At 44.4% G+C, this 20,701-nt stretch overlaps 1 protein-coding gene across 1 annotated transcript in view; it reads right to left on the minus strand.

Annotated features, from left to right (window-relative positions):
* Nucleotides 1-20,701, minus strand: part of MEI1 (meiotic double-stranded break formation protein 1) — a 40,568-nt gene that overhangs the window by 16,857 nt on the left and 3,010 nt on the right. The window contains exons 4-20 of the mRNA XM_026069140.1: nt 19,766-19,839; nt 18,990-19,095; nt 18,166-18,369; nt 16,776-16,906; nt 16,114-16,228; nt 14,976-15,092; nt 14,346-14,445; nt 11,746-11,880; nt 11,092-11,206; nt 9,472-9,590; nt 8,228-8,369; nt 6,798-6,909; nt 6,081-6,141; nt 4,860-4,957; nt 3,912-4,086; nt 3,646-3,793; nt 2,806-3,078 (exon numbers count right to left, since the gene is read on the minus strand). Of these exons, the coding sequence (XP_025924925.1) occupies nt 2,806-3,078; nt 3,646-3,793; nt 3,912-4,086; nt 4,860-4,957; nt 6,081-6,141; nt 6,798-6,909; nt 8,228-8,369; nt 9,472-9,590; nt 11,092-11,206; nt 11,746-11,880; nt 14,346-14,445; nt 14,976-15,092; nt 16,114-16,228; nt 16,776-16,906; nt 18,166-18,369; nt 18,990-19,095; nt 19,766-19,839 (2,225 nt within the window). The remainder of the gene's footprint in view (nt 1-2,805; nt 3,079-3,645; nt 3,794-3,911; nt 4,087-4,859; nt 4,958-6,080; nt 6,142-6,797; nt 6,910-8,227; nt 8,370-9,471; nt 9,591-11,091; nt 11,207-11,745; nt 11,881-14,345; nt 14,446-14,975; nt 15,093-16,113; nt 16,229-16,775; nt 16,907-18,165; nt 18,370-18,989; nt 19,096-19,765; nt 19,840-20,701) is intronic.

Raw genomic sequence — 20,701 nt, forward strand, 5'->3', positions numbered from 1 at the left:
CCAGAAAAATTCCTCCAGCTCTGAGGGTTAATTCCCACCTACAGCTGAGACCTTCAGGAATAAGTAGCAGGGAGCTGGCTGCACAACCAGCTCCAGTGGCAGTGGACTGCTCTCTGGCACCTTCTTTGTCAAATCCAGCACTCCAGGACATGCCAGACATACTGCATATACAAGGACCAACTGCAAGGCACTGGGACTGTGGGCTTAACCCAGTCCAGATGAAAAAGCTGGGTGTTCCTCCTCTGCAGGATGCAGAGACCTCCACATGAAGAGAGGCTAAAAATACTGGGAGCATTCAGGACAGGAAGAAGAGACACCATATGGTACAGAATAAGGAATGACACAGTGAAGGTAACCCAAGCACTCCTGTTTACCTTCCCTCACAGCACAAGGGCCAGAGGACATTCAGGGAAACAAAGGAGACTCATTTAATACTGATCAGCTAAGTCCTTCTTTGCATCCTGCATGCCTTCCTATCACAACTTACACCAGACTGTAGCTGAACTCAGCACACAGAATGAGCTAGCTATTTGAATGAGAACATCCCATTAAGCTAGGGAGGATAAAATATGTATGGGGAGCATCAATCTTACACATCACAACAGAAAACACCTGTAGTTTCCTGGGGTTAATACGACAACTTCTGCAGAGGAAGGTTTTTCTATAATTGCCTGCTATGGAAAACCATGATCTCAATTCTCTCTTTGAAAGAAAAGGACACACAATCTACTCTGAAAGTCAAGTTTTATGGACCCAACACAGCATCAAGTACCTGTCTCTATTCTCAATTTCACTCCTCAGCTTCTCTCTTTTAGTGACATTCAGGAATGTAATGTAATGTCAGCCAATCCATCTCCATTCCCTAGGAGAGCAGCTCAGATCTGGACCATGGAGAAGACAGGTGGGCCAAAGCATGACTGCTACCACATTTATCACCAGGTGAACACACACAGCACAGGATGGTGTTAACCAAGGGTCACAGCCCTCCTGGTCCTAGTAAATGCATCGCTGTATTAACATTTTTCTTCTTACTCAGGAGCTCAAGGTCTCAAATGAAGCCACTAACCATCTGCTCTATCTAATCCAGACATTTATTAAAAGCAGATAAGCAAATAAATCATCCTTGGAAGGATATTCATTTTCATTTCACTGTACCATGCAGACACCTTTCTTTTTACTATTGCTTTCTCAAGCTGGGATTATTCACCTCATAAGTTTTGTTTATATCTGACAGTATATTTATTCTAGAATATTTCACTGTTTTATTAGCCCATCTAAATTCAGATTGATTACGCTCTTCCCCAACTGAGAAGTGAATTGTCAAAGCCTGTGATTTATTACAGTTCACTTTAAAGACTGGGACAGAGCTAAACTAATTTATTTCTGCAAGAGCACATGGCAAGACAGAAAAGGGGAAAAGCAGGAATGCTGTACCATTCGGAAAGGGAGCCATCATTTCTCTTTTGCTAATTTATAGACCTGTGATATATAGGTCGACTTTAGCTTGAGGAGTGATAGGTTCCAAAACTATTGCCAAAGGTAATAGGGTAGACAAGTCTCATGGGACACTTCTTCTAATCTGCACTGATTTGTCTATGTATCGATTGCTTTTACTAATAGTCGGCAAACAGTATCAAATGCCTGAATGTTGTTACCTATTCTGCAATAGCACCCAAACCTATGAAAGAACTGTCCTAAGCAACATTCCATCCTGTCAGTCATTTCAGTATCCTGGGATATTAAAAATTATTTCACAGCCTCTTAGATCAGAACAAATATATGCCAGTCTGCAATGCCTCATGGGTGCTCACTGAGAACCAAACCCTGCTTCTTCTCTGTTTACTGGGATGGTTTTTTAATCTCAATGATACATATTTTTAGTTTCAATAACAGGCTCGAAAAGAAACATCCCAGCTCTTAGCTTTTGTCCTTACTGGCAAATCTCATGTTTTTGTGTGGAAATGTTAACATAGTATTTGCTATGACTGGCTAAATGGTCATGGGACAAGTGGCCATTGATGAGGAGGGGTGACAGATTAGATGGGAGAGGTGGAAGTGAGAGAAGCCCTCTGAGCAGCCATGGGGACCTGAATTCTGTTATGATTACATAGGTAAACAGAGTTCATTTCACCAGCTAATGGCAAAAACACAAGCCCAGCTACTGCAAGGCCCCTTTCTTCCCTGCACTGATTAGTTCTCTCAACCTTTTTTTTCTTTTTTATCTTTTAAGAGCAATACAACATGCTATTTGCAGTCCTGAAAATTTGAAGTACTGCAAAAATCTCGGACAAGACTCTCCAGTTCAACACAAAGTAAAAACCCCAAGCAAACAGAAAGTTGTGCCCTCAAGTCCTGTTCTCTGCATGCTGCCTTTTGAAAGCTCTTTGTTTCTCATATTCTTCTCATCTATCAATAGTACACCACTGCTCCCAAAACAGCAAAATAGCTTCTTGAAAGACTGCCACAGAAGGATCTAGAGTACCCAGCTGTATATCTGGACAGCGAAAGGGTAGAGACCATGAATTTTTTTCATGGCATATATCACAGCACTCTTCAGATCCCTTCCTAGCCAGCTTTCCAAAGACCTCATTCTATCACAGTGGATGGATGGCAGCAGAAGAGCCAACACACACACACACACAATCCCATTTTCTGTATCAGGCTTGCCTGGGAGGTGAAAGTCTGTGTATACACACAATTCCTTGAGCTCAGAAAAGCACTAAGTGCTTTAAGAATCCAAAAGCCCTAAATGCTCCCCTAAAACAGAGCCAGAGATAACAGACTGTCCTTGTGAGAGTCACGTACCAGTAAAATAAGTAAAATGCTTGAATTGCTCTTCAGAATGGGAAGTAAAGGGTTAGCACAGTTCAGTTGATCAGACACGCCAAAACCAGCTTCTTCAGTCTCAGTTTGATTGCAGTCTTCCCAGGAAAACCAGAGTTGGAGGACCTGGTGTCCAAATCTGCCCATAAGTTCAGGGTAGCGCAGGAAAAAATTCAGCAGAAGAGGACAGTGAACGTAGACCAAGCCCAGATCTGGGAGACTATCCAGGATCCTCTTTATGGCACACAGTGACCTCTGATAAGAGTGTGGGAAGGAAAGGGAGAGAGAGAACAAAATAACAACTAGATAGTGAATATCCAAAAGCTGAAGTGATTACAGTCTACCGCGAGAAAAAGTCACACTGCCTTCTGAGCAGACAATCAAAAAGATCAGTGAAACATCATTTCATGAGGCCCATTTGCATCACAAAGGCTAAAAACCTTGTGGGCTTTATACAGTGCTCAAAGCTGTGCAGCAGCAAAAAGCCATATGGGAACACTAGAAAGCATGCTGCAGAGGCTGGGGATGTGTTCAGGAGATTGAAGCTATGAAATTTATAATATTCTGTATGTGAATTCACAGCCTATCCAATGCATTTACACTTCCCACACATACATAAGTTTATTCAATCAAATCTATATCCCCTAGTGGCTTTTCACAGTTAGCTTTCCAGGGCGTAGATGCACTGCACACCTTCCACTCATTCATCACTCATCACATACATCAAAATACGTTCTGCAAGAGGGTTGATGGGGGTGGGGATGAACCTTGGTTAAACTCCACAGAAAAGGTCCAAGATGTAGGAATGAAATCTTCTTTTACCGAGTCCAGGTCTTTGCCTTTGTCCTGACACACAGCAAGGAGGTAAAGCACAGCTCTGAATATGTATGGAGGGGGACAGTCTCCACAGTCCTGTGCTGATAGAAGGAAACTTTTTATGGCTAAAAATAATTCTGCCTCTGGGACAAACCTGCAGTCAAGGAGATTGGAGAAGAAACAGGAAAATCAGACAAGCCTCATCCACTGAAAATTGGTTCGTGATGGCCACAATAACCCATAACCACTTGCCTTGTATACTCTTGGCTCACCTGTCCCCAAGGGTGTAGGCAAAGTATAAGAGGAGTATGAAGCAGTGCTGGTGGCTGCAAAGAGACTGATCCAAACAGAAAGATTCAGGGTTTTCAGTCAGGAGGAGAAGGCTTTCAGGAACTGTGTAGTTTAATTGAGGCAGGCCCTTCTGCAGGAGCTCAGACATCTCTTGCTCTGGAAATGCAACCAGTATGAGCAGAACAAGTAGGGATGAGGAATGTCTATGCTAAGGCAGAGAGGTATGGGGGGATCTGCCTGCCCTTAACTCAAGCATATTAAATTAGGGAAGCTCCTGATCTGAGAAATATCAAAGCCCACTGACTATCCCCACAGTCTGCACACAGTACATGAAGTAGCAAGTGCACCTCTATGATTTGGCATGAATAGAGGCCTGAGACCTGATCTAACAGAACTGGCCATGAGGATGAAAAGAGGCTTTTGCTTTGAGGTTCCCAGCTCTCTGCCAATGCTGCCAGTATGGCATCTGACCAACACCAGTGGGAATGGTGGCTTTTATGATGTGGAAACTTTCATCTCATTTATTTGGGACTTACCTACAATGGAAAGTTACAGTACAGACAGGAAAGCTTTATAAAGTAAACCAGAGGAAAAAATGACCTTAATCCCCAGATAAGGGTGGCTCCTTGGCAAGTAATATTGTTTTAATTAAACCATGCACGGTTGTGCTAATGAATGTCACTGGGTAAGCAAACCCATAGATAAATGAATCACATTCATTCAGTTAGGGTTTCATACTCTTCAAGAGGCATTCTCTGAGTGTCATCTCCTCAGCAGACCAGTCTAAAAAAAAGCTGAAAAAAATCTCAATTATGTGTGTCTCCCCCTTCCCTCCTCCCCCCCCCTTTTTTTTTTTTGCCTACTGCCTAAATAGAGGCTGGCAGGACCTCAACTTAAATGAAGCAAGTTGTTTCCTTCCCCAGACTTGCCCTCCTGAGAAGAATCTCTCTCCTTCTCCATGGCAGAGTAGAGGCTCAGGCACAAGTTGTAGAGGAAGCTGGAACATGCTTGATTCAAGACAGGATTACTGTGAAGAACACCAGAAACATACAAAGGAGAAGGCTAGAAACCTCTTCACACTTCTAATATCACACAGCATCTGCCAAAACTTCAGTCACAACTCTGACAGATGTGGCAGACACAGTAGCAGTGATGACAGTGAACATGCACGGATACCTTGGGACAATGTCAATACAGCGAGGTACTCTCACAAGTCCTGCAAGGGCAGGACCCCTAACATCACAGAGAAAGAGAGGTGTATGAGGGGGGTTCCCAATACCTGATACCATTGACAAACTCCAGTAAGGAGATTTTGGGGCAATGGTGTTTCCAGGGATGAACAATTAGCAATGACAAAAAATTACCTAAAAGCTGTGAGAACAGTTGTATTTGCAGGCATTTCCCTCTCTCTAATGATTTCCTTGCAGAACAGGACATAACCAAACATCTTTGTACTGTAACATAACATCCTTGGCACCATATGCTACTGTATTCACAGGCCTAAATCACTCCCCACACACACCATTCTCAGGCACAAACATCCCCACTTTAGCTCCCTCAATGGTGACCCGGACTAGGGGTGCTGTATTTTTTTGTCTACTCTTTTAACGAGTTGAAGTCACAGGGAAGAGGACGTAAAACATCTCTGCAGACCCACAGAGAGTCTCCTCAAGTGCTCTTCAACCAAGAAATCATAACCTCTGCTAGAGATGACCATTTGCAATATATGCTGTTAAAGTCTTCCTTATCCCTCCTATTTATTACACATTATCACACCAAGAGGAACATAAGTAGTGGTAATATGTGCCTAGGAAGTCAGAGCTCAAATGGAACTGATGCTACTGCAATTCTTTCCAAAGCACCCACTGATTTCACTACTCCAAAGTCAGGCTGCTGTATCCATATCTGCACAGCTTACAATGGTGCACAGAATTCTCACAAAGCTGCATACATTCACCCTCCCCCTACCTAACTGCTTTTCCCCTTTCTCACAGCTTTTCCATTGTCAGTTACTGTTTACTTTTGCAATAAGATACGACTCTTGAGTCTTTTAGGCTCCATTCTTGCCTAATTCAGGTGCATTAGATAGGTGTGATCTGCTTTCCCATCTGGAAATTTTTGACTCACTATCAATATACACATCACAATACCTTTGCACAGAGCAAAATCTGGCCTTCAGCTCCAAAGTCAGTCGGATGAAGGAGGAAGACACTGGAGAGAAAGGAAGACAGAAATGTCTAGAAGAGCAACAAGTATGTCTGATGAGGGAGAAGAGTACGCAGTCCCATAATCATCCCCACACATCTGCAAACAAAACTGTTGAACACGGCAAGCCTTCCCGGTAAGAATGCACTTGTCAGGCTTTCTCTCTCTGACCTTCCCAAGGCACACTACTCTGATCTTGATTTGGAAGACAGTATCTGAGATTCATTTGCCTTCTCAGGAGGAGAAGGAAAGATTTGCCAGCTCTACATGTTTAGAAAAGAGGAATTCTATACATCACTCTCTGATCTGCAAAGAGTAAGGAAAACACAAAGTCAATAGATTTCTATATAATAAAAGTCAACTGATAATTCCAGCATAATCCCTATCTACAGAAACAGGCAGTTCTGAATATTCCAGAGGAAGGGGTAAAGCTGACACAATTTACTTATCTAAAATAAAATCTGTCCTATCACCATTCCTAGACCCAATAACTTTTTCATCCTACTGAACATGACTGCACACTCTGTTCTTACCCACATAAACATGTAATGTAATCCTCCACTGAAAGTCTCATTAAGCTCATTGCTTCAAAATATGCAGTAGCAGCAAGTTCTGTCTGTTAAGCAAAGCAGCACAGAGCACATGATCCTATACCCCCATACCCAGCTTTTTGGAGAACTTATCCCTCATGTTCGGCATCACTGTAAACAAGGTATTAAGGGCTGATATGAAAACCTCCATCACTGACGGGCTGACAGCCCTTTCCAGGTAGCTCTGTGGAAAGAATGAAGAAAAGATCAGATGGGTGATATGCAACACATACAGAAAGCAGCAGCTTTCTTCCTGCTTCCCACTGTCCCAGAATATTAGATTTCCAAATCCAGATAAATGGCACTAACAGCCCTGCTATCAAAATGCCCAGCAGCAAGTACACAGGTTTACAGAGCATTTTGAAAGCAACTAACACTCCCCCACCCAACGTTTATGAGCGATGCTGCTAACTCTGCAAGACATTACATCAAACAAGAAACTCCCTCCTGATTCCAGCTGGCAACCAGTTACACCCTGACGTAACAACTGACATTACTGTCCATGTTACCCTAGACATAACTACTATTACAGGTCAAATGGCTAATTCTGCAGCAAGGCATACAACGTAGGACATACACTTAAGTACAGCTGACTTCAATACCACTTAACACCTGTGCTTCAGCGTTTTGCTGAGTAGTAGCAAATACAGGCATTTAAGTTCTCTGCAGGGTCTAGCCCTAAATGGTTTAGAACAGAACAACTCAACTCACTGTTACAGAAGGCCACGGGGCAATTTTACCACAGTCCATAATTTTTACCTAAGTCCAACGAGCAAGAAGCAGCACACTGACTCCAGCTTTGCCAAACTGGACATGCACTGCACTCTGCTTTCAAGGCTGAGAACAGCATGCCAGCACTGGTGCCTACCAAGAGAGTGTTAAAAATACAAAACAAAAAATCTCCAAGCCCCCAGCAACTGCAAGAATTCATATATCTGAAACTGTGGCAAAGCGCAAGGAAAATTTACTCAACATGTGGGACTGCATCAGAGTCCCACCATTTGGATAATCCTGCTCTAAGTGTCTTAGTGACAGGCTGGCATGGAATACTAAAGCACAAATGACTCTCCATTCCTACTTTTTAAACTGTATGGCCTTACTGAGCCACATGGCCTAGTACTGTCCTTGCTGTGTAGGCTGGACAGGCTCACCAAAACCTTCTGGAAACAACAGCTCCTGCATTCTTAATTTTCTGCAACAGCCAGAGCTGCCATGGATTAGGTAACATGTCAGGTATGCTATGGGGATTGCACAGTCTGAAGAAAGACATTGCAATCTATATGGAAGCTTTATGAATTTCTCCACCCTCAGACACTATACACTCCCATTTTGCATGAACGCATAACGCTACACTTGTCTCCAGAGAGGCAGCAAGTGCTACAGCTGTACTTGGTTTATCCTACATACTCTCTTCTCAAAATGACTTTTCCCACCATCTTTCCATGCTTGAGAGTGTCTATCCAGGTACCCAAGGAATAGACCAAGTTCAAAAGAAACCCTACCATGACCATGGGGATGCAGAGATTGTCACAAATCCTCAACAGGAACTCAGAGAAGTTGCTTAGAGTGTCCCTGCTCTCAGAGCTGGGGGCAGTGAAAGCGTTCTCCTGGGCCATCGGGTCGCTCTGGAACTCCACTGCTAATCTACACATATACAGAAGACAGCAGAGGAGAGAGGAATTCTCCCCACTCTGTAAAGGAAGCTGGGAGATACTACATTTCCACCACAAATTTCACCATTAAGGACCCCAGGAACACACAATGGGTTGGAAACTCATCTGGCAGTAACACAGTTACTTCTTGAGTGAAGCTATTAAAAGTTAGCAATGTTGTCCAACTGTACCACAAGTTGGGAAAGGAAGACTTAACTTCTTTGAAGGAAATATCTTCAGTGGGAGGCCTCAGTGAGACAAGACTGAATGTACTCAACCAGGCCAGAGTGGCTAGAGCAAATACAGCAAACCTCATAACAAACAGCCAGCAAACCATTCAGCTAAACCATTCAGCGAGCCATTCTAGAAACCATGACAGAAGCCCAGTGCCTTCTAACACCATGCCAAGACACTGTGTCAGTGCAGATAGGGACACTGGCTTCTGGCTGTTTTATCCAAGCCAAACTAAATGCAAGTGATGCAAGGCAAAATAACTAAGTTGGACAAACTTCCCTAGCAGCAGATCTGGTTTCCTATGCAACATATCTTCCATCTTCTCCTGGCCAGTTAAGGGATGGCTCCCATCCAGCAAAACAGGAAAAGCTGGTGCGTATAAACCCACATGCAGTAAAATGACACAGATATAAGCAAATACAAGGCCAGCAGCTGGACCAGATACATATTTGTTAAATGGTTAATCCTCTCCAGCAGTGAGACTGCATAGCCCAGGGCACAAGAAATGGAATATGGTTTCACATATACCTTCCATCAGTTCTTACATCATTACCGGATTTCAATAATGATACCCTCCCATTTCTTTTTAATCTTATTTTCAAGCAGTTCTTCAAAGGCCAAAGAGATTAAATAAACTGATAGGTCTCAGTCAAGTTTCTTGGGAGGCACCTGCAGGTACCACAAAGTTTTCACTATCATCAGTGTTTCACATCCCTCACTCTGGAGCTTCACTGACAAGTGCCACACACTGAACTCACCTTTGATACTTCAGTGGTGGGACTGGGTAGAGAAACTCAGTCATGATGTATCAGGACTCACACCCACAAACACCCTCCCCCCCCGCCCCCGCTAGTCCTCACCTACAAGCATTTCTGAAACTTTCCAGGGTGTTGAGCAAGAACTGTCCCTGTCTCTGAGGAACTCTGCTAAGATTTCTGTTTCCTGGGTGACTCTGAGACACTGAGAATAGGAGATCACCCTGTTAAAGGAGAGAAGTCTTCAAGATCTTGTGTTCATTGTGAAACAAAATAGCTTTCTTCTCCAATACCAGCAGCAGAAAAAAATATATATTTCACTTCATTCACTTCCTTCACATAGCTGTCTCATTGTTATTGTGCTTTCCTAGTGAGGGCAGAGTCAGAGGGCTACCGTGCTTTCCCGAAGGAAGGCAGAGTAAGAGAGCTGCTAGTTCTGCATTGCCCTGTCCCTTGAATAGTACAGTATCTATTGCCATGTTTTGGTCTAGTGTGAGTTTTAAACAGTTCAGCTAATGAGGCTTCAAACCTTTCAGGAAAAACATAGTATTTTTTCAAATCCATTTTCCTCCAATCACTCTTTGGACAAGGCTGAACAATTCCTCTTCCTGCTCAGCACTTAAATCTTGGAAGTTTCCTACCCGCCTCCTTAGGCTTACATCTGTAAGCAACCATCCATGTGCCGGCTGTTGTTCCCACATAGCGTCCCACCAAGTTCAGCCAGAAGGGCACTGCAATCTAGTTACATCAAGCCAATCGCATGGCTGGCAATTCAAAACTCCTGGTCTATAAATTCCTTCCCCATTTGATGCTGAGACACCTTATCAGAGGGGCAATCATTTCTCCTTTCCTCCCATTACAGACTGCCTGGATGTTCTTACCCTTCACCTATTTTCCTTCCTATAAGGCCCCTTATTCTGAATAGGACACCAAACTCTGTGTGTGCAAACAGACTGACAAATGTCTACCCGTCGGGTGGAAAGCAACTCCGTTATCTCCAGGCAGAGAAGACAGAAATCAGGTGTCACACAACTTGGGCCGCAGATCTAGAGACAGTTCAGCAGGCATTTGGGTCTCTGGTACTCCAGCAAGATGTTCTTGCCACTACATACATACTTGTGATTTAAACCCACATGCTCCTAAGCCCACAGCAACAGGGCCCAGCCCTTGTCTTTTCATTCGGCCATCTGAAATGGGGGCTCTCCTCAGGGGTGCACAGCTCCCAGTACCACATCACACTAACTGCATGTTCCAGGAACAGGAAAGGATTTGCAGTTCAAATAGCAGCTAATAATTCCCTTGCTGAGGCATCTCAGTGCATGCAAGTTGACCCTCTTGATCTGAAGGCACAGCAAGGCATGGTCTTTGCAAAAAAAAAGAAAAATAAATAAATTGAATAAGGCAACCTACAAGGTGGGGCCCTGAAGAAGGGGAGGTTCAAATGACTTTGGAGCACTGGACACCTAAAGGAAGCAGCACACTCAAGTGGTGTCCCAGGTATCTTCACTGATGTAGAAAGAGCATTCACCAGCATCCATCCTCAGCTGCCTCAGAGACAAAGGTTGCTGCCATCTCAAGGCATGAGGATCAAAAAGAAACACCAGCAACCCCAACAGACACAGGTGAAAGGTATGAAATGTATACACAACATCCACACGCTGTGCTAAGAAGGTCATTCCTGCCCTGCTTGATCCTACCAAGGGGCAACAATGACTCTTGACTTACTGCATGTCTCTTGTTACTCTGTGGTGGGGAAAGGTCAGCACATCGCTTCAGCACTGCCTCCAGCAGCTTCTGCAGCTCTTCATACGGGACTGGAGGGGAGCTCAGATGGTCCTTCCTGCACAGGTGGAGAGAAAGAGAGCATGCACATTCCCTGCTAGGGACAGTCCAGGCAGTAAGGCAAGACCAGCAGGAATAACTGCTCCTTCAACAGCAATATGCCATTGCCACCTCTCTCCAACACAGCATACTAAGGCCATGCTCTCCAAACAGTGCCTTCATACAGATGCAAGCCCAAATACACCATCACTGCACTCAATGTCTGCCCCACTGCAATCAGGAGGTTTATCACTGTACACAGTCTCATGCTTGCCATTATCTATCCAGATAGGGCACAGAGTGACAAAGCCACAGTAACTTATGTACTACAAGTCTGCCTGGGACCCTAGGTCCTTGCTGCAGCAGCTTGCTGCCTACCACAGCTACGCTGCCCTGACAGCCCTCTTAGGTGGGTAGCTCTGTTGTACCTACACCTGTCTCAGCCAGAATTCCCGCTGCAGAGCACACTCACCCACACAGCCACAGAGGAGTCACAGAGACCAACATGGTATCAACAGACCCATCTGAAAAAAAGCCTGTAAACACCTTCTTGCCTACCTCAGAAAGGCTGCCACAGCTTTCACAGCCTCCACTGCCACCTCCAGCACTGGGCAGTTCACTGTTTCCATCAGAACATCAATGGCTTCTTTACATACACCTCTGTTTGTGAATAATTTGATTTCCACTGGTTGCCTGAAAAGAGGAAACAGCAAAGAGAATATTGTCAGAATAAAATAACTGTAGCACCCTCTCTTTATTTCACCAAATGGATAGCTGAGCCATGCGGTTCCATGCTTTTCAGTATTTGGAGCCAGCTGCTCTCAAGGAATGCAGTCTCAAACTTGAGAACGTCTGGAGCCCTTCTATGGTGAAAAAACCCACAGCTTGGATAACTATGTGACTGTGCCAGCAAATACTGATATGAAAAGCACATGAAAAACAGGCTCTGCAAAACATAGTGATCCCTCTGCCTAGGACTTTATGCTGAGCCCATCTGCTCTAGCATTTGAGGATTCATCTGAAAATTCACATTTTTTGGTAAACATGCAAACACCACCATCCTAGAACAAGGACAAAACCATGAGAATAGCTTCTCTCATAGTCCTGTGGCATTTCTAATGCCAGATGCTGCCAGGACAGGGACTTTCATAAACTTGAAAAGCAGTCAGGAAAATAAACATAACCCAACTGTTCTGACATTTTTTTATTGATAGTGAGCACTTTCATTGTCACCTTATGGCACGACACCTTTGAGTTTTCCACACCAGAGCACCCAGGGATGAGGAGTCATTAATTCTGTCATTGGGTAGAGCTGTATAAATGGCAGATAGGGGTCAGCTGGCTCCTGGCAAGTCAGGTACATTTGGGAAGAAGGGGGGAAACAGGCAGCTACATGTGGGAAAGGGGCACTAACAGCTTGCCAGAGGGCCTCACCAAAGAGACCAACAAGTGAAGCCAGAGAAGGAGAAGCACAGCATGACAGAAGTCAGACTTGAAGCCAAAAGCATTCCCTGTTATTCAGTTTTCACAAACATGCCTGATGAGTGAGCCAGGAGCACACGCTCCCATGCACAATTGAGAGAGAAAAGTGAACTTCAGCAGAAATTAAATTAGTAGCCCAGCTGCAGGGTAAAAAGTTAGCAGAGGCAGAAGCCCTCCTTTTAGTCGCTCAAATCCAGCTTGGCAGTCGCCTCACATTCTGCTGTGAGAAAAAGCTGTGAGGTGGGCAAGGCAGGGAGAAGGCCTTGTGGAGCTCAGGAACCAGGAGCAGTCTTTGGCCCAAGCCATGATAAGGGGTATGCTGAACCTCATGTTGTTTCTTCTGCTGATACTTTAATTCTATTAATTCCCTGCATTTTTTTCCTTTAATCACTGACCTTCTGAAGTAAAACACCTCAGAAAAGTCTTCACTGACTCATGCAGGGAGGAAGGGATGGAGGAGTACTGCTGACTCATTCAAGAGCCATAAACCCACTTGCAATATGGCACATTTTGATTTCTTTGGGGCCTGGGGAAAAAGCATGAAGGACAGCACTCCTGCAGCTTTGTGCACCTTCTTGTCTTTGGGCCCCAAACTGTGCCCGCCACTCCAGTGGTGCTGGGAGAAGCAAGGAGCACTGCAGGGAGAGCTACCCACCATTCCTGACACTTCTAACAATGCAAATGGAGACGGTCAGTCTTGCCTAAACAAAACAACAGAATCCAGCTACAAGGGAAACAAGGAGCAGAGATTCCAAGAGGAGACCCCTTCCCCCACCATGAGATAGTTTTAAATAAAACTACACTTCTAAGGTAAACCACAGTGAACTGGGGAATGTGTGTGCTAGAAAATGAGAGTAATTGGGCAGAGTGTTCTCTCCGCTTTACAAGCATTAACGCTGTAATTAGTGTTTCCCACATTCTGGTTTCTCTTTTTGACAGATCCCACACTGGCATCATCACACTGTTCCAACACTGCTGCTTTTCTTTTCCCTTCTTTCCCTGCCACTTGCTACAGAATTGATGATGACATTTCCAAAATTCAGCTCAAGGACTCTCTTGGGAGAACTAAGCAGCAAAAAGAAGCCTGTGACAACAGCATGACAAGACAGGAACAAAATCACAGAGGCAGAAACAGGAAGCGTAGAAGAAAAACAAGCCAAGTTTTGCTACCCTTTAGTAGAAAAAGAGAGAAAAAAAGTGACAGAAAACATTAATATTTCAACCTGGAACTTGTTTTTCCTGTTTGAATTTAGCTCAGATGAAGACACAGGATCAAAAGCCATGGAATCTGCACGCGCCATTTTGTCACAGAGATGCACTTAGCAGGAGCTGGCCTGCTCACATACACCTGGACCATTCTAGCCTTCCCCTTCTGTCCTGTCTACTGCTGAGAGTAGAATTTGCCTCTCAAGTAGACAAGGAAGCAGGAAGAAGCAGATACGCTGCTGGCTGTATGTACAAAGAGGACACGCTGGGAGGTTCGAAAACAACCATCAGGCCCTTCTTCACAAGGATAAGGGAGATGTGCTTGTTCAGCAACATCTTTCAAACACAAAAGGCTCTGGGGCATAGATACTTGGTTTCAGAGAAAAAGCCTAAACAGTAAAAGCCCAACAGCTTCCATCCTGGGGGCACAAATTCTGCCGGTGCAAACCAGACAAGGGGCAGCCCCTTACCGTTTCAGTATTTCAGTGAAGAGCAGGAGCCCTTGCTTGTGCAACTCTACATTGTTCAGCTGCAGGACATCTCGGAGACTCCTCACCAGAGATTCAACGCCTGCATATGTTCAAGAGAAGGCACAGAGAAGGCTTTTAACACACACCCCAAAATCCAGAATGGGACCAAAATGAATTTTTAAAAGGAAGGAAGATTTCAACAACGATTCTTCTGAGTCACTGACAGAAACAACAACTGCCCAAAACTGCTGTGTTAACTCAGCTCCCTCATAATAGGCCTCAACCTCCACTGCTGGAGGAAAGTCCAGAAGAAAGGAAGGAATTTGGCTTCTTTTCCTAAATCCATCCTTGGCATCTTCACAGAAACACCTAATAAGTCCTGAGGTAGTGTCAGTCATGATGCCTGGCTATTATAATGCACATGTGCTCATTAGGAACTTATTAGGTCAGAGACACTGTAAATTCAAGCTATGAAAACATTACAAACATATCTGGTGGGTACTCATCTTCAGTTCTTTACCCATCCTGACTGGAAATGGTGATTGTTCCTAAAGCACTGAAATTCAGCTAGAGGCACAGCAAGTGCCCACAGTAATACTGCAGTCACTCTGTCAGACAGGCATGACTCACCATAGACTGTGTGACACTTCGAGAAGAAAAGGCGCTCTTCAGTTAGGAGGAGCAAGCAGCAATATACTGACCAGATGAGAATTTCATTGGTGCATGAGAGACACTCAAACAGGAATTCTGCAAACACACACAAATAAGGAAGAGGTAAGGGGTAGTCTGCTCGCAGCATGGCACAGCTGCTCCTAAAACAGAGTAAAGGAAGAAGGAGGAAACCAGGAAGCATAGCAACAGCCACAGGAAGAATGGTTATAGTATGAAATGGCAGCAATGGAGAATGCAGAGGATACTTGGAGTTACGCTAGTTTTCAAAACAAAGTGACTAGAGAGCAGAGTACTGCAGGCAGACATCTTCCCAGCACAAACTTTGCAGGCAGGAGCTGAATTGTGGCTCTAGCCTTTGGCACAAATGAAGAACCACAAAGCCAGCTTTACCACAGACACAGTGATATTTTTTCTCAAAGTTTTACATCTCCTAAGGGATTTACAAAACCAAAGCATTTCTGTCTTCTGAGAGCAGAATGAAATAATGAACCATCACCCACAGTTGGATTTCAAAGCTAAATCCTAGGCCAAATTCTGTACAAATTCACAATATTTAGCGGGATAAGATGCGATTCCAGCCTGTTAAGGCTTTGGAGCTATATTGCATAGGCTGGAATCTAAACAAAATGCAGTCTCTCTTGAGACAGGAGAGACCTGGGACTAAAGGTTTTAAAGGAAAACCCAGAGGCTGCAGGAGGCAGCTAGCAATGTAATGTGGTGAAGGGCACTCTGCTCTCTATATGGTAAGCGGACTATAAGCCATCTGCACAACTGAAGTCTTACAACTGGGAGACATGGCTGATAAAACATTCCCTAATATCATTCAAGCGGGGGCTTGGCCTCAAGGACCTGTCCAAATTCTTGTTGTGACATCTCCATTCTGCCTGTTGACAGCTGCTTCTATACTTTCAATTGAAAATTTATTCTTTACTTCTCTTCCTAAAATCACATTAGCTATTTTTACTGGTACAAAACAGTCACTGCACAGATTATGCCATCAGTGGATTTCACAGAGCCAGAGTGACTCCTCATACAAACAAGCAGGATGGGCTTTGATACCGGGAGACAAACAACAGGTGTTGCTGCACTTCTTCACCTGGGACATCTGCATGGATAAAGGCAGGAGCATATCTGCTGGGAGAGTGAACCAGCACTGCTGCCATACAGTGAGAACTTGCTGCCTGTAACATCTCGTCTCTGGTCAACAAAAGCTGTTGGGAAACAAAAGCCAAAAGGAGGGAGGAAGTCAACGGTGCATATATGAATAGCAAACAGTTCCCTCTAAATTTTAAAATTTAAAAAAGAAATGAAGATCTCTCTTTTGACATGTACTTCACTGATCAAATTTGCCAAGGCAAGATAAAACATGGCCAAATACACTCAAAAATGCAAAATGAAAATCACAATATAGAAGACTATGAGTAAGGATAGCTCTGCCCCCATGCCTAGTTATGCTGGCACTACAAGTGCTGTATCAGACCTCAAGTGTCAGTGAGTAAAACCAGGTGGGGCCACAAGGAAAATTTCCCCCCTCCACACTGCAGGAATGAACAGTGGGATGATCTATGGGGGTGTCTCCATTTTCCACTGCAGCCTTTTTTGCTGGTCAATGTTGGCAACAGCATAGTCAAGTGCCTGAAACAAAGATTTATTACAGTCCAGCAAATTCTTTAATTCTACCAACAATTCACCTCAGAACAAGGGATAACCTATTAGAAAGACATAGGCTGCATGTTGCAAGACTACTTCACCCATCACCTTTTTGAGAACAAGTGGCAGTGGGTTTTCGCCTTCTAAAAAGTCAGGGTTCTCAGACTCCTCCTCTGTCTTTGAATTATTCATAAGAATGGACACAAAATGGTCGGATTTCAGCAGCTCCTTAAGCAAACCTACAAAAGAGGGAGTGGGAGCAAGCATCACATTGGTCACATGAAGGAGTACATTAACACAGGAGTACTTACAGCCTAAGACTTATTGCCAGCTCCTCCCCTATCCTGCACTCCCTGCAAAGCCCCTCATCCCATGTTTAGGGAGCTTCTGCTGACTGCACGCCCGGACACTTCCATGAGCCACAGGTCTTGCAACCCCATGTTGCTGATTCTTTTTGCTCGGTCTGATCTCCTCCCTCTTCCTTCTTGGAGATGTGCATGTACAATGGTAAATGAACTCAGGAACAACCTAGCTGCACTGTCTTCTCTGCTCCAGTACCTTCCTCTAAACTGTTTCTTGAGAGAGCTCTTGACCTGCATTTTTCTCCAAGCTACAGTCAGTGACACAACAACAACCACAGATTTTCCACAGAATACTTCCTAGAGAACTTGTGTTCATCTTCCCTTTCTACTTTCACAGGCTCTTACTGAAACAGTTGTGTTTAGTTAAACAAAAAATCAGTATAAAAGTATAGAGCATTGCTACATGTACTGATGCAAATCATCAGAGTATATTTCAGTACAAGTTCACAAGGGGTATGGCCTGAGCTGTGGAATTCAACTTTTAAAGGAATCATCATCCATTTCCAGTAGCTGAGTAGATGATCTGAGGAGCAATCCAATTCCTGCTTACCTCCTACATGAAAGAGGAATTCCCTGGATGGTTTGCAAACAAGCAATGCTGGGAGGGCTGGAACTGCGCTCTTCAGCACAGCTGATAAGTGCAGTTGGAAGCATAAATGCAAAAAAGTATTATTTCCACATTAGCTTTCTAACCTAAATAACACATGTCCCACATCAGAAGATTATATTTGTTAGACTCCATTCCACTGCTCTACAGAACCCATCAGTCTGTGCCTAGTGTTTGCATATAGAGACTTTGACGGATGGTCTGTTCCTAGGATGATAACATCACATTGAGATGGGTCAAGCTGCAGTACAAATGCTGAAAGATTCAGTCCTAGGCAAACATGGGGCTCTAGGGACAACAGAGGGCTGGGGAAGCTCAGCAGCCAGGCTGGGTCATGAGACTGCTATGCAGTAATAGAAAGGATCAGCTGTTTCAGACAAGGCTCCCCTGCTACAGCCTAATCACCTAGAAGTTTGTTTAAGGCTCCTCTAGAAAACAATCCACATTATGGCCTCTAAACTACCCAAGGCTTTCTCCTCTCTTCTAAGCATTCCCTTGCACCTTACAGCTTCTCTGAGAAATGCCTTACCCAAACAATTAACCTGTAGCTCCTTTGTCTGTGCATGTCTCAAAGTATTCAAGAAGAGACCACACAGCCTTTCCGTGAAGTGTGCTGAGAGCCGTTCTGTGCCAACAGGAGAGGAGTACAGCTTGCCATACAAGTAGCAGACAGCAGCCTTTACACCTTCATTTGGATATGTCAAGCCCATCAGCAGGTGATCCACTAAATTACCTAGCATGAGGAACACGTAATGGCAAGCATTCACACCAATGAACTGACATTTCTAAAGCATCCATCTATTTCCCTCAAAAGCCTGCAGAAGGCCACTGGACAGACCTGTGCACGCAGATTAATGAATGTCACAATTAAGCGATTAACTACTTCACCTCCACATCTCCACCTAATCCAGTCAAACATTTACAGACATAAGGAATGCTTTTAGGAGTCTCTGAGCAGAGGTACAGAAACAAATGGCTGGAGGAGTTCACTGTTCCTCAGATGAAGATCCATCACCCCAGCTACTTCCAACAGCTAAGCATGCTCAGCACACCCCTGGGGGCTGAACCAAGGAAAGAAAAACCAAATATATATCACCTGCAAGGCAGACCTACAAATCTCAGTTCACAGAGGCTGGTTTTGCCAGGCTGGCAAAGAGTACAATGACAAGCATGCTATTAAGGTACTGATCTGCAACCCAGGAGGCCCAAAAGCCACTCTACCTTCTGGGGCAGAGTTCTTGTGAGACCTTCGCAAAGGCCTGCTGGGGGCAGGGGTGCACACATGTGTATGTGTATTAGGGCTGTGAATACTACCTGGATGTAAACTTCAGTGGGGCATGACAGATTACTCACTGTGCTCTACCACCAGTAAATCAGCTAAGACAGGGATGGCATCTGCCAGCTTGCCCAAGAGAGTGAATGTGGGCAGGCTGCCTCTCAGGGTAGTTGCTTTGCACAGCTGCAGATGAGACAGAGGAAGAAAATGTTTCACCGATGAGGACACAATACAAAGGCAGAAATGTACACCAAACAGCAAGCTCTCTGTGATGCATAATGCTCCAGAACAGGATCTTTTCCTAAGTAGGGACCTCTTCACCATTTAGGATAAATCGCAGGAAAACCCTGGACACACCTACTAAGTCTCCAGAATGCAGCAGTGATCTCTTAATTCACCCAAGAAGCCTCTTACTTTTTGCTCCTCTTCCTCCCTCTCATCTCCAGCTCTTATATGAGGAGATGAACCAGCTGAACTTCCCACCTTTGCTATTTTCCTAGGTTTTTATACCCTGTGGGACCATCACAAATATAGGAATGAAGAGAGCAAGAGCCCACTGATCAGCTGCAGGTTGGGAAAGCTCCTTTTATCACTGACACGGTAAGGGAGGGAAAGAAGAATCTGAGAAAGCCCACAGCTTCATGAGAGCATCATGAAGCCATGCAGCTGTGAGGCTTCCCAGGAACAACAGGAAAGCTCCAGAGCAGACACCAATACTGCCGAAATCACAGGAGGGGAGCTGGCATTAGGACATCCTGCTAGAGCAGTAGCTGCAATTTTGCAGGGCCTCTCATTCCTATCTTTCAACCTCTGAAGGATTGAAGTGAAGGGCAGGGAACTCATCTTCACTGACCTCTTTTTGGCTTTCATCCAAAACACAGTGTAAGTACTGCTCCGACTTCAGCTCCACTATAAGCTGCACCAGAACTAGGCAGAAGAAACAGGATCAGTAATTCACATCAAAGGGCACTCACAAGCTATCTTCTACAGGGCTTTAGCAGAGGAGTGAGCAAAGAGCTTAAATGTTAAGTGAGCATGGAGGTGCTGACAGAGCAAGGTAACATCTGCAATCCCAGTACTATTATTTCTGAGAGGCCAGCCTGAGCCTTCTGCAGCAACACCACAGCAGTCCTGTTCTAGTAGCACAACAAACCATACATGGAAATGAACCACAAGTGACAAACTGAGCATCAGGACACAAAATAAATGCAAGAAACCAGGAAAAGAAAGAAACAAATACCTTGTTTAAAACCATCAAAACTTCTGAAAATTGAACAGGGAAGGATTCCAAAAGTATGAAAATTGCCCTTTAAAGACATGTGTTTCCTGAGAAGACATGAGAATCACAATTGCTGACTATGCTTAGATACAGTCTGAGAGCTCCTCCTCTACTACTGCCCCTGAGATAACGGTGCAGTCTGTCAGCCATTTCTACACACTGCAGTTATCTCATATACCTTTCCAGAGAGCAAGGCCTCACCTCTCCTTGTGTTATTCACCTCCTCAGCCCCAACTCAGGGCTGTTATTCTTGTTCAAAGCAACTGTAAAAATTCTGTCCACTCTGTCCTAGTAGAGGAAATCAACAAGAAACTACATTTACCAGGCACCAATTGCAAGTGCTGTTTGTGTTCTAGCAAAGCATCACCAAAAAAAACAACAACAAAAAAAAACAAAACAGGGACTTCTAGATCCACCATCTTTTGGTAGCTCCAGGGCAATACCAGAGGTTTACCTAGGAGACATACCTTAGCCAAAAAAAAGCTACAGGACTCAGTAGAGGCATAGATA

Source organism: Apteryx rowi, unplaced genomic scaffold (assembly GCF_003343035.1).
Source record: "Apteryx rowi isolate R43461 unplaced genomic scaffold, aptRow1 scaffold_287, whole genome shotgun sequence".
Taxonomy (NCBI): Eukaryota; Metazoa; Chordata; class Aves; order Apterygiformes; family Apterygidae; genus Apteryx; species Apteryx rowi.